Here is a 13,265-nt window from a genome sequence, read left to right on the forward strand (position 1 = left end):
TGGGTAGAGGGTGGGTGCGGATGAACAAGCAGGGCCAGCCACGAGCTGATCACCTTTCCAATCGGCAGCGGGGACCACAGTGTGCAGGAGTGTGACTCGCCAAGATGGCCCGTGGGCAGGCAACGGCAGCAGGCTGTGAGGGCCGCGGCTAAGGGGCACCTTCGAGGAAAGCAGGGAGGGGCCCACCATGGACCCCACACACGCTCTGGGCCAGGGAGGGGCGCAGCTGTGACGTGGCAATCCCCCTCCCGCCCTCCAGCCATGGGAATTATTGTCCCCATTCTACTGATAAGGAAACTGAGGCATAACTTAGTGGTTAAACGTATGGGTGTTGGTCTCCCATGGACCCGTGTTCAAATCATGACTCTGCCATTCAACTAGTGTGGGTGACAATTTTAACCTCTCTGTACCTCAGTTTCTTCATCTGTAGAGTGGGGGCCTCTTAGGGCTGTTTGAGGTTTAAATGAATGAATATCTGCAACCTGCTTAGCATGGTCCAGTGTCTGGCATTAATAAATGCTCAAAAAATGGCAGTTATAATTTCCGTTATTATTATTATTATCATGTCTATTATTATTGGAGAGGTTAAGAAACTAGCTGGTAAGGGTCAGAGACAGGATTTGAACTCTCATCCCTCTGACTCCCCTAGACTCTTCTTGTTTGCACCTCCAGGCAGGGCCTAAGCCTGACAGCTGTCCTGATTCAGGGGGGCCGAGTGCCAGTCTGCAGGTTCTGGGGCCCTGTGGATCAATGCTATATTCAGGCTTGTGTTCTCTTATTGACTTGACCCAACCTGGGCTTATGAGTCTGACAAATGCAGAGGAAAGTGCAGCTGTAGCCACCTGTGGAGACTTCCTCAGCCATCACCTCTGACCTCAGGGAGGGGAAAGCTTTCAGCCCCCGAGAGGTGGGGTCCCTCACGCCTAAACACCGAGCTAAAGGCTTACCAAGCAGCCACCATGTGCGAGGCCCATGCTAAGCACCGTGAAGAAAACACAAATTACACCTGGGTCTGGAAGCAGGAGAGCCTGGCTTCCAATCCTGCCTACCTCTTCCAGTTGTGTGGCCCTTTCCTGGGCCTCAGTTTCCCTTGAGTATAAAATGGGCAGACCCCAGACCTCACGGGGTGGCTGGGAGAAGGTGGAATAGGAGATGCCGGCTGATGGTTGAGTCTGAAACCTACGATACAGATCAGGTCCCCGAACCCCTGCTGTCATGAGCTTTGTGCTTCTTACAGACACTCACTTGTCCAGGGTCCGGGAGTCGTTGGTGTACTCAGGGAGGTCATTTAAGTCTCTGGGGGAGGCAGAGATCTGGTGCAGGTTGATGGGCAGTGCCTGGCCATCCTTGCCCACCACTTCCAGGCCTGTGAGCCCCAGGTAATGCAGGTCTCCCCAGGAGGCGGTGAAATTCAGCTGGAGGCCTGCAGCAGGAAGAAAAGTGTCCCGTGAACATCAGAGGTTCCAGAGGAGGTACCCAAGATGGAGAGAGGAAGAGGAGTGATCTTCAGCCTCTGCATTCTACCAACTGGAAAGCCCAGACTTTAATGAGAGGGCCTTCAGAGTGGGCTCTGCACCTTTCCTCTCGGTGGCCCTTGGGCCTGGGTCACCATTAATGCTCAGGAAATGTCTGCAGGATGAGTGCGCCGGTGTGGTTTAAACTTGCACACAGCCCTGGGTCTTTTCTCCACTTATCAATCACGTTGCCCACCCCATGCTTAACACCTTAGCGTGGCTTCCCATGCTGCTTGGCCAGCAGGCTTCGTCATCTGCCTTCTGCCTACTTCTCTAACCTCATCTTGCACCCAAAATCCCTTGCTCCACTCAGACTGTCTTTCAATCCCTCAATATTCACATTCCCCTCTCCCACCACAGGGCCTTTGCACATGCTGTTCTCTCCCTCCTGAACTCACATGGCCTAGGCTAACTTGTGCTCATCCTTCAGACCCCAGCTACTTCCTCAGGGAAGCCCTCCCAACTTCTTTGACCACATCAAGCCTCCACTCACAGCCTGCCATGTCACTGTGAACTTCCCCTTGCATGCTCTGGTCACCACTGTGATCTTGTGATCGTTTGGTAAATACCCATCTGCCCTGAGGGCAGAAATCCCATCTGTTGTGCTAGCTCGCTGTGCCCCCAGAGCTTGGTACAGTACCTGCCACACAGTAGGAGCTCAGTACAGATGGAATGATTAAACACGTAACTAAATAGAGGGGGCTGCAGCAGTGAGCCACCGCGTCGGAAATGGACATTTTATGCAAATTGGCCGCTACCACGAGGATTCAAGGTAAAGGATTCAAGGTAAAGGAAGTGACCCATGGTGACACTCCCATGCTCTTGCCCTTGTTCCACCCCTTCTCCATCAGGGAGCATTTAGGAGTGAACTTCTGGGCAAAACTGCCCAGGTGAGTCATTCATTTGCCCAGAAAGTGCAAAGCCGATGACTCTCTATCCAATATCTGGCTGGAGTTTCTCTTTCCTGAATGGTCTCCCGTTACAGCAGGACCAGGACCAAGCCCCATGAACTCTTCTACCCTTGGAGAACTGGGGGCCTACTTTAGCACTCTTTTGGGTGGCTGTGTTCCAAAGAGTCACACTCGTTGCCACTTTCACAGAATGCCAGCACCGTAGCACTGGAGGAAGGAAGCCTGGATTCACGCAGCTCCACCCATTTCAGCTCAGGGAGGTTGCAGACGTCCTTGCGGCTGGAAGGGAGGCCAAGCCACGTGACCTCCCTGGAGCGTGGCTTCCTCTCCTACGCCCCTGTCGTTTCCAACATACATTTTGTAACTTGGTCTCAGATCCCTCCCCTCTGCCCTCCATGGTGCCAAGGTAACTCTGAGCATCTTGGGGGCACATGAAACAGATGTGTGACCAGCGTGGTCCTGGGCACATCATAGCTTCTCACAGCACCAGAAGCCTGCAAAATGGCCACAAATTCCTCCCACCGAGTCCTTGCCTCTTTGCAATGTGATTTTGCCGCTTCTCCCATCCAGAAGTGGAGTCTATTTCTTCACTTCCTGAATCTGGGCCATGTGATTTGCTTTGGCCAATGGGACAGAAGCAAAAGTGAAGCACGCAGAGGCTGTAAAGCGCATGTATACAGGGGTTTGGCCTCTCTTTCCACACCTGGAGTCTTGCCATGTGAAGGAGACAGGCTAGCCTCCCAATTGCAGGCCATGTGGGTGAAGACATCCTAGGTCATTCAGCTGCCAGCCCATCTGCCAGCTGACTAGACACATGAGCAGGGTCAGCAGAGGCCAGCCCGGCTCAGATGCAAAGGAATGCCCAGCCAAGCCACTGAATTATGATAAATCACAATTAATGGTGGTTATATTAAGCTGCTAAATTTGGGGTTGGTTTGTTTCACAGCAGAAGCTAACTGATGCATTCCTTCTCATGATGAGTCTGTGTTCAATCGTCATCTCCTCAGAGAGGCCCTGCCAGCCACCTGAACTCAAATAGCACCCTCTCCCATCACTCTCAAAACCCTTCCTCTGCTTTATTTTTTGTCACAAGATGTTCTACATTGATTTGCTTATTTGTTTTCATCAGTCTTTCCCACTAAGATGGAAGCTCCCTGAGGGAAGGGCTCTGTTAGCTGTGTTTCACTGTTGTTATCTCCAGAGCCTAGAATAGTGCCTGAAAACAGATGGTCCATTAAGGCTTTTTTTAAAAAAATAAATGATTGATTGAAGAGTATGTGTTTAGTAAATACGTGTAGGTAAATGAATCAAAATACAATCATTTGAGTTTCACCAAAATCACAGTCAATGGTAAACATATTGCTACTATGGTACCAAGCCCTGTTCTTGGCACTGGAGATTCAGGGGTAAATACATAGCAAAATCTCTCTAGGAGCTTCCACTGCAGTGAAGACAGACAATGAACACACACCAAAAAAATAATCTGATAGTTCCATAGAGTGATGAATACCATGAAAAAAATGAAAGAGATAAGACAGGGACTAACTAAGCAGGAATAGGGCTGGCCACAGAGGGCCTTTCTGAGGAGGTGACATTTGAGCTGAGAGCTGGGTGATAAGAAGGAGGCCGCCATTCTGTAGCATTTCTGGAAGAACATTCCAGGCTGAGAGGGCAGGAAGGGCAAAGGCCCTGGGATGGGAACATATTTGATCTGTGGTTGGAACCAAGTGACTGAGGTAGAAGGTGGAGGAAAATGAGGTCAGAAGGTTAGGTGGAGGCCAGATCATGTCACGAAGTCTGGATTTTCTTCTCTGCAGTGGGCAGCTAGGGAGGCTTAGATGTGGAAGCTGAGAAGTGACATGATCGGACCCGTGTCTTGGAAAGCGCACTGGGGTTGGACTCCATAGGGAGGCCAGGGAGGAGGCAATTGGGATACCTGTGGCCGGGACAAAGGCGGTAGTGGTGAAAACGGGGGCAAAGTGGACAGATTCAGGACCTGTTTTGGAGACAGCCTTGCCAGGGCTCTCAATGGCCTGTATGGAATTAACGAAGAGAGAAAATGTTTCTGACCCAAGGGACAGAGTAGCTGTGGGTACCATTCCTGAGATGGAGAAGGCCTGGAGGTGGAAGTGGGAGTGGATTTAGATCAGGGGGATCCCTGTGAGGGAGAAATGCCACCTCCCCCTCGAAACAAGAGGCAGCACCCCAGACGCTCCCAAGCCTGCCACCCCTTTGTCTGCCTGGCAAGATGCACTATGATGCCATCTAATCGAGTCTGCTCTGAAAGTGATGGCTCTCCTTTTTGAGCTGATATCCGTGTTCCATATTCATTTTCCTCTGGTGTATCAATTAGTATTTATATAAATGGAAATTAATTTTGTTATTTCTCTCCCATGTTTCAACTCTCTCAGCTCCTTTCCTATTCATCACCGCTGATATTTGCAAAACTTCCAAAATTAGTGTCATCTGCAAATTAGCAAGTCATATATCCCCGTTCAAAACATTAATAGGATTGGCCGTATTTACCAACCCCAACGCATACCCCCTGGGTCACTTTATCAAAGCTCTCTTCATTTGCACAGGCTGGGAAAGTAGGGTTAGGATTTGGGATACAATGAGGAAAAAGCCAAAGGTTCAGAGAAGAGAGATTCAGAAATCACAGGCCTCAAAACGGGCAGAGGGTCCTTGATCAGGAGGTTCTTCTGCCTTCCTGCTGAGTAGAGACGCAGAGAAATTACACTTTCCTTGCAGCAAAAAGGTCTGGGAGCGCTACTCCAGGGTAAAACTCCCAAAGGCACTGAAATAACATTTCTGAGAAAGGTCAGAAGCCGGTTCAGTGGGACAGACATTTACAGACAGCATCTTTGGGGAAATCATCAGACGCAGCATCTTTGGGGAAATCATCAGATGAAGAGGACAGTGGCTGCTTCTGGCCTGCCTGCCTGCCTGCCTTCCTTCCTTCCTTCCTTCCTTCCTTCCTTCCTTCCTCCCTCCCTCCCTTCCTCTGGTTATGGCACTCTAACCTCCTCTGAAGCACTGTATGGGAGGCTGACTCCTCACCCTTGGCTCCAAAGATGGGCTTCTGACCCAGGCCGGGCCAATCCGTGTTTTCCATCACACCCCCTTCCCTCCCCGCCAAGGTGAGCCACGGTGATTATTAGTTAAGGATGGGCACGTGACCTGAGCCAGGTGAGGAGACAATTCTGGGACAACTGTTGGACTTATTGGGAAACAGAAGTTCTTTTACCTGGGATTACCAGGTAGAGCTTCTAGGAGCTCCCAGGTGGACAGAGTCTGAATGGGAGACGGACAAGAGAGTGAGAAACAGGGCATAGAGATGCAGGGAGATGCCAAGGCTTGATGACGTCGTTTGCACACCTGGATCCAGCAGTACGGGGAAACTAGCAACGCCTGATCTTTTCAGTTGCATAAGCTAAGGAATTCTCTTTTTTGCTTAACTCAATTGGAATTCAAGTTCCATTGTTCCCCCCCCACCGACCCTGACCCCCAGGATCCTGACCAACCTAGGGGAGTCCAGACTAAACAAGAAACGACTGCTGTCTTCCAGGACCTTACAGCTCTGTGGGGATGCTGACTCTTCCCAAAGACCTCTGAGGTCAGGCAGCCTCTCAGGGAGTGTGTTGAGTGGTGAGGACCTGGGCTTTGAATTCAGATATGCTTGGTCCCGTTCTTGGCCTTGTACTAGCTGTGTGACTTTGGGTGGCTTTCTCAATTTCTCGGAGCCTCAGTTTCCTAATCTAATCTGAAAAATGGGGAGAATAAGAGCTGTGAGTGAGATAAGGGAGGGAAAGCCCCAGCACAGTGTCTGAATGGGATACACAACCAAGCCTCAAACCAGGCTCTTGACTACATCAGGTTGGCTTTTAAATTACTCGGTTGTCCCAAAGTCCCAAAGTAATTGAGAGAGAGTTCTGGAAAGTAAGGGGCTGTGAGGATTCAAAGGAAGACTTCGTCTTTTCGAAGAGGTAATTTGTCCTCGTGGAGTGAGGGAGGGAGAGCTGAATTCTCAGTGGGCACCGTGGGGAAGGCTTCTGGGGATGGGATGGGATTACAGCAAGGCCTTAAGAAGGCGGAGTGGAGGACAGTGTGGGGCACTGCCCAGATCCCACCTCCCATCCCCAGGGCTGAAGGGCTCATCCCTACAGTGGCTGGGAGTGCTGACGGCTGACAGCTCACAGCTGAGTCCCCCGACTTGTGACTAACCTTGGCTTTGCCCCTCCCCAGCCCATATCCAGTGACACGTTAACACAGGAGTGTAAAGGCCCAGCCCCCTTACTCAACTCAGGGACAACTTCCAGGGGACTTTGCAGCTCCCTGTGGAGCTGGCAGAGGCCTTGGTGTGACTGCCCCACGGCCCAGTTCTCCCCCTGCCCAGCCCTGCTTCCTGCCCTCCCCCAAAAGCACGCCCCAGTCAACTCCATCTCAGAGGCTGCTTCTTGGGAACCCAATCGGCAGTCGACATCCTTTCAACGGGCAGGGATGGAGAGCGAGGGAACAGAAGCCCGCAGGGGGAGGCTGGGGCGGGGAGGAGCGGAGCAAGGAGGGGGCTAAACTCTGACACATTCCGGCTTCGGCTTCGTTCTGGAGATGACGGTGTGGATGTGGGGAGGGCGCGTGACAATGGCACGTCTCTTCTTTTCAGAAGATAACTGGAGGCAGATGACAGGCACAAGGGGGCAAGAAAGAGCAGGAGGGGGGCTTCCCTGGTGGCGCAGTGGTTGAGAATCCGCCTGCCAATGCAGGGGACACGGGTTCGAGCCCTGGTCTGGGAAGATCCCACATGCCGCGGAGCAGCTAAGCCCGTGCGCCACAACTACTGAGCCCACGCACCACAACTACTGAAGCCCATGCGCCTAGAGCCCGTGCTCCTCAACAAGAGAAGCCACCGCAATGAGAAGCCCACGCACCGCAACGAAGAGTAGCCCCCGCTCGCCGCAACTAGAGAAAGCCCGCGCACAGCAAAGAAGACCCAACGCAGCCAAAAATAAAAAAATTTAAAAATTAAAAAGAAAAAGAAAGAGCAGGAGGGGAGGCCGCAGCGAGCAAGCCCGCAGAGCCTTGTGAACAGGGAACCGGTGGGAGAGATCACAGCGCAACGCTGGGCCTGAGGATTCCCTGGGATGCAGGCAGAGGTGCTGATGGGAAGTACGCGGAGTAAGAGAGGAACTGGCTGGAAGGGCACACAGGCAGAGGAGACAGAAGAACAGACAGCGAAACCCAGACGGGATCTGCTCAGAGGCCACCAACCAGCAGCTGACTGGCCAAACACATGTGTTTTGCTTGGCTCATAGGGCGTTTTAAAATACTGTAAAATCAGTCACCAACATTGAAAAATCTAGAGATTTCATGTAAAAATCCAGATTTCTGACTTCTCAGAAGACCTGGCACCTGGGCCGGTACTCCTGCTGCCCCACCCCACCTAGAGCCAGGAGGATGCAGACTTTCTCTGCCGCAGCACCTGCTCTGTGGTCCAGTTTGAAGGGGCAGCTCAAACCCCTGACTGACAGATGCCCAGGTCTCTCTGGCTCTTATGTCTTCTTGCTCTATAACTTCTGGGCTCTGACTGCCGCCTCCTGGGTCAGGGCTGCAGCTAACACGTAAGATGTCTGCGTGTGAAATGCAGAAGTGCCCCTCTGGGAGGGCACACTGCCAGGAGGACCCCTCCTCTGAAGGGATGCAGCCCTGCCCGGGCCAGTGTCGCCAGTGCAGGCTGGTTTCAGCCCTGACTTATCCCAGGGCCTGGTGTCTCTGTGCCAAGGTACAACCTGTCCAACTGTCCCGGGAAACCCTGCCCCAAGTGGCCAGGACTCCCTCCCCACCCCCGACCCGTGAAGGTCCTCCTTCCCCTGACACTGCCCCCAGAGAGGGTACTCACAGATGCCGTGGTAGATGCCCGGCTCTGGCGTGGTGACTTCAGGGACAGTGGGGCTGGGGGGCAGCTCTGGCCCAGGGGTCTGCACACAGGTTGGAGAGAAGCAGAGGGAAAGGGGGTGACTTTAGTGATACCCACGCAGCTCACTGGACATCTTCCCAGCTAGATGCCTACTCTGTGCCCCAGGTAAGCCCCAGGTAAGTCCCGGTGTCTTTTCTGGTGTTTTCTGCCCTGGTGGGAGCTCCATGACTGGTAATATGGGCGGGCCCAGAAACCCTGAGTGCATCTGAGTCCTTGCTGGAAGTTCTTACTGTAGGGGAGGAGTTTGACACTAACCAGCTCAGGTGATTAGATTTTCTGGGACAGGGAAGGGCCCTATCTAGTTTATCTAGTGAACTAGAGGAAGGGGGGAGGGAGAGAGATCGGGAGGGAGGGATGGAGGGAAGGAGAAGAAAGAATTCAAACGTAAAGAGTGGTTCTCAACCCTGGGGTCTATGATCTGCATTTTTAAAACCTCCTCTGTGATTCCCATGGGCAGGCAGATAAAGAACCCTCGGTCTACAGACACGGTGGGCTGCCACACCCTGCTTCTTGGGTCTCTATGTAAACTCTTTTCATTAGATCTCTGCACCGTAAGTCAGGGTAGAAGCGCCTGTCCTACTTCACAGACAGGAAAGCTGAGATGCAAAAAGAGGTGAAGTCGCTTGTCTGGATCTTAGAGTTTTTAGTGGGGATGGTGTTTCGGTACCCAATGACACCCTGATGACCCCTCAGTCCAGCCCCTAGGCACGGCCCCTCCAGGCCCCTGCCCGGCTATGGGGAGGAGGGAGAGGAAGCCTGTCTGCCAGAAGTTAACCCCTGACGCTGAGTGGCCTCCCGGAAAGCTGCTGCCCTGGAACCCACGTGCCTTCTCCTGCCTTCCCTGGCGCCCTGCCCTCCCTGAGCCTCCTGCCACGCCCCCTGGTGGATGCACCGACCAGGACACCTAGGCGGGCATGGGGCGGCTCCAGCCCAGCCACCTGCTAGGGGTGTGACACTGACGTGGCCTCCCTGAGCTCGAGGTCCTATCTCTAAGGCGGAGAGAGTGATCCCTCCCTGCCCCTCCCAGGACTAGATCCTATCAGAGCTCCTGAGCAGGCACTTTGCCATTTGGAAAATGTTGGGGGAATGAAAGGCCTCAAGGCCATCTCCCAGCTGGAGGCCTGCGCAGCAAAGCCAGACCACGGACATGTTTTGTGGCCCGCAGAAGGGTTGAAAACATCATGGATTAGTTGCCAACATTTCTTAATGGGGAGATTTTTACATAACAATCCAGATTTCTGGCTTTCTTTGAAAAAATCAGGACAACCATCAACAATGAGCTAGACTGTCTGAGTGGGCGGGGCAGGGGCATGTCACTGCACCGCCTTGGTCATGACCTTCTTGTGGCCGAACCTTTTGTCCGTGGTTCCTGCTTCTTTCCACTCTTCCCCCCACCCTCTTTAACCGGCTCCTCTTTCTCCCGTGGCCTCAGGAACATCCCCGGAGACCCTGGTGTCTCTTCACCTTGATTACCCGTCTTTGACTTGGGCTGACCCTTGCCCTGAAGGTCATCTTTCATTTTTGATAATTTGTCCATTAAAAGCACAGACTTTGGAGTCCTGCATTCAAGTTCTAGCCTTGTTACTTTCCCAAGATGTGCCCTTGGGCAAGGCCCTTAGCCTGTCTGAGCCTTGGTTTCCTAAGCGGGGATGTGAATCATCTCTACCCCAAGGGCTGTCAGGAGGGTTAAACACGGTAACAAGGTGCTCCACAACTGGATCACGGTATGTGCCCAAGAAGTGATTGCCAGGATCATCATTCTTTTCATTCTCAAGTCCGCCTATTAAAAGCATTTCTAGCCCTTCCATCAAAAACAACAGTGAGTGATCAAAACGCAACCCAAAGCAAAAATTCCCCTGAGACTGCCAACCTCTAAATTACAGAAATGACACAGAACTGATTTCCCCTAGCTCTGATTAAAATTTGAATACTTCCTTCACTTTGGTTTAGAAAAAAATTAAAAAAAATTAGAGAATGAAATATGACCTACAGAACAAAAATGAAGCAGAAAAAATGGGAAATGTCAAAACGGGAGCACCAGCAGCTTAAAGGAGATCCATCTTCATTCCTCCTGGTATACTCCGAGTCAGGAGAAGAAACCTCTCTGGGGCGCCCACCCGCCTCCAGTCCTACCCGGTCATCAGCCCATGAGCCAGCCTGGGTGTAGGGCCTCTCCTCCCACTGGCCGTCGGCCGTGCTGGGCCTCCTCAGCGCCTGCTCGCACTGCAGGCTGCACGGGCTCTCCACGTCCAAGTCAAACGTCTCATCAGAACAGAAGATGGCCTCAAGAATGTCCTCATCGGTTGTGAATAAGATCGTGTCTCCAAAGTGCTCTGGAGCTGACAGGGGTACCAGGAAGACAGAAGAGTCAGCTCACCCCATGTCCCAGTGATGTGCAGACCAGGAACCTAAACCCATCAATCTTTGGGCTAGAAAGTCCCAAACCACTAACAGGTCTTGATTTGTGTAACTGAGCCTTATTCTTCTTTACGTATTTGCAAATGGAATTCACGGACCATAAGAACCACATAGATTTAATGAAGGCACCTAATCTAATGAGAATCACTGTGGTCTGTCATGAAATAAGGGATGTTTCTTAGGCGTGGGTGAGGCACGGTAGCTGATGCGGTTGGTGCCCCATCCAGATCCTTTGCCGATCCTTATAGGGGGCCTTCCTGGAAGGGTGTGGGTGTTACGTCCCAACCAGGAGTCTGAGGGTTCCAAAGCCCTGCTGCTTTGCCTTAAGGCAGGACAGACCCTGCAATTTACACTCCAGAGCTCCCCTTGGGATCAGGCTGAGGCTGGGCTTTCCCTGAAACGACATCCTTGCCTAGCTTCTCCCCCCGACCCTTCCATATCCTACACCCCTCCCTGCCCTACAGGGTCTCCTGAGAGCACTCCCCCCATAACTCACTTGCACTCATCAGGCTCAGGCCCTAGGAAGCTAAGTAAGGTTGGTACCCAGGGGAGGCGTTTCAATGAGGTCAGCTCTTTCACACCCAGCAGCAAAAGGCGAGGAGCGGGCCAGCTCTTGGAAAGGAGAGAGACCTGTCTGTCACTGGCTAGCCACTAAGTTTAGATTTTCCTCAGAGCCTCAGCGAGTAGCAGGTAGGGGCTTCGAGGGCATTCTTACAGACATACTGTACCTCCCGTCAGGGTTCCTGAGGCCTTGGCGATTTCTCCCTTAAAGATGCACTGTGTATCTAACAGCATCGTGATGTCCTTCACACCCCGGAAGGAATGTATCCGCGATTTATTGTAATTCCAGATCCTGATCAGGGCGACTTGGCAAGGCTGCAGGAAGTCGATGGAGATGGAGTGGGACTTGCCCGGCGTGAAGGGGGCCAGCCAGACATGCATGTCGTCCTGGGTCCTATTCACCCCGTCGATAAGGTTGGTGACCACACGGGGGTCTTTCCCATAGGCCGGTAAGATATTGATGTCCGGGGGGTCGGCTTGAATGTTCGCAATTCGCACCGGCTCTCCCTTGGAACTGAATATTTCTATCCCGTTCAGGCCCACGTAGTGCCTGTCCCCCCACGTGGACTTGATGTCCACGACCAAGTGCTGTCCATAAGGCAAGACGGGGATTTTAAAGTCACCCCCGTCATCTATCTCTAGGGAGCTGTGGTCCTGTCGTTTCATGGGCTCCGGCTTCTCCTCCTTCCAGGGGTGCGGCTGGTCGCTGTGTCGGCTGCTCTTCTGCTGCTGCAGGAACTCATCCAGGATATCGCCTTGGAACTCCACGTTGGAGATGCGTCCCCGGTGGGAGTGGTCAAAGACGGTGAGGGAGTTCCACGATTCACGTAAGGTGTGTTCCTGCTCGCTGTGCCACTGGGGCCGCAGTGGCGTCCGGGTGGACCAGGCATCTTCTGGAAGGAAGGACACAGGAGAGGCGAAGCCCCATTAGTGGCGTGTGTGGAAGTGGGGACCCTTAGAGATCGTTTCACCCAGTGGCTCTCAGCTGGGTGGGGGTCACCCTCAGGGGGAAATTCTAGTAACCAGTGGGTGGTTCGACACTCTTGGCCGTCTCAGTGCCTATTGGCCCTGCTGGCACTTGAAGGGTGGGACCAGGGATGCGACTGTCCCTCACTGCCGGGGACGGTTCCAGGCACAGAGTACGCTCTCCTGTCTCAGGCACCATTCAGGTCGGTAAAAAAATTGTTTATGGTCACCCGAGTCTGGAACCTACTTGTTTTACAAAGAGCAAAGTGTTTCTCGATGTACTTTGAATTTTCTAAGAATGCGACCACCATGCAAATCAAGGGGACACTCTCTGCTTGTGTGAGAACCTTTTCAGAAATTCACACGACCCAGGGCGATGCCGCTGCCTGCAGAGTCTGAGTCAGCATCCCCAGGGTCTGCTCTGACGGCCATCACAGCCACGTGACTCTAACGGGGTGTTTCAAAGACTGCCTAATAGCAGGCGGAAGGCTTGTGAAAGAATGTTACATGGGAAAAAAAAAGAGCCAGATAGGCCATTTTAGATGCGGCCTCTCGTAGTGTGGGCGGCATGTCCCGACCTGTTAATATCATCGTGTCTGCGTGGTGAGTAGGAAAGACTTGTACTTTCCTCTTTGACACCTTATCTTCTAAGTTCCCTACGTGTATTATTTTTATAATCAGGGACACATTCTATTAAAAAACCAAACAACTCAGGTACATTACAAGGCAAGGAATTTACTTCTACTTGTGGTTAAATTGGCTCCAAGAGCCGAAGCTGCGTCTGGGGCATGCGGAGAACACGGGCCTGGCCCTCAGAGGCATGGCTCTGAAGGCGCTGCTCTCCTCCCTGTAGAATATTAAAGTCCTGGCGTGTGCATCTAAGCAGCGGCCGGTCCTCACGGCCACGCCATGGCTAACTGC

At 52.6% G+C, this 13,265-nt stretch overlaps 1 protein-coding gene across 2 annotated transcripts in view; it reads right to left on the reverse strand.

Moving 5' to 3' along the window:
• The window catches only part of KATNIP (katanin interacting protein), a 194,929-nt gene that overhangs the window by 17,012 nt on the left and 164,652 nt on the right, over window positions 1-13,265 (reverse strand). Inside the window, exons 16-19 of one of the 2 annotated variants that reach the window (XM_057528396.1) lie at window positions 11,546-12,271; window positions 10,533-10,738; window positions 8,322-8,400; window positions 1,246-1,423 (exon numbers count right to left, since the gene is read on the reverse strand). In XM_057528396.1, the coding sequence (XP_057384379.1) occupies window positions 1,246-1,423; window positions 8,322-8,400; window positions 10,533-10,738; window positions 11,546-12,271 (1,189 nt within the window). The remainder of the gene's footprint in view (window positions 1-1,245; window positions 1,424-8,321; window positions 8,401-10,532; window positions 10,739-11,545; window positions 12,272-13,265) is intronic. The other variant, XM_057528397.1, reaches the window with a different exon arrangement.

Source organism: Balaenoptera acutorostrata, chromosome 15 (genome assembly GCF_949987535.1).
Source record: "Balaenoptera acutorostrata chromosome 15, mBalAcu1.1, whole genome shotgun sequence".
In the NCBI taxonomy this organism is placed as follows: Eukaryota; Metazoa; Chordata; class Mammalia; order Artiodactyla; family Balaenopteridae; genus Balaenoptera; species Balaenoptera acutorostrata.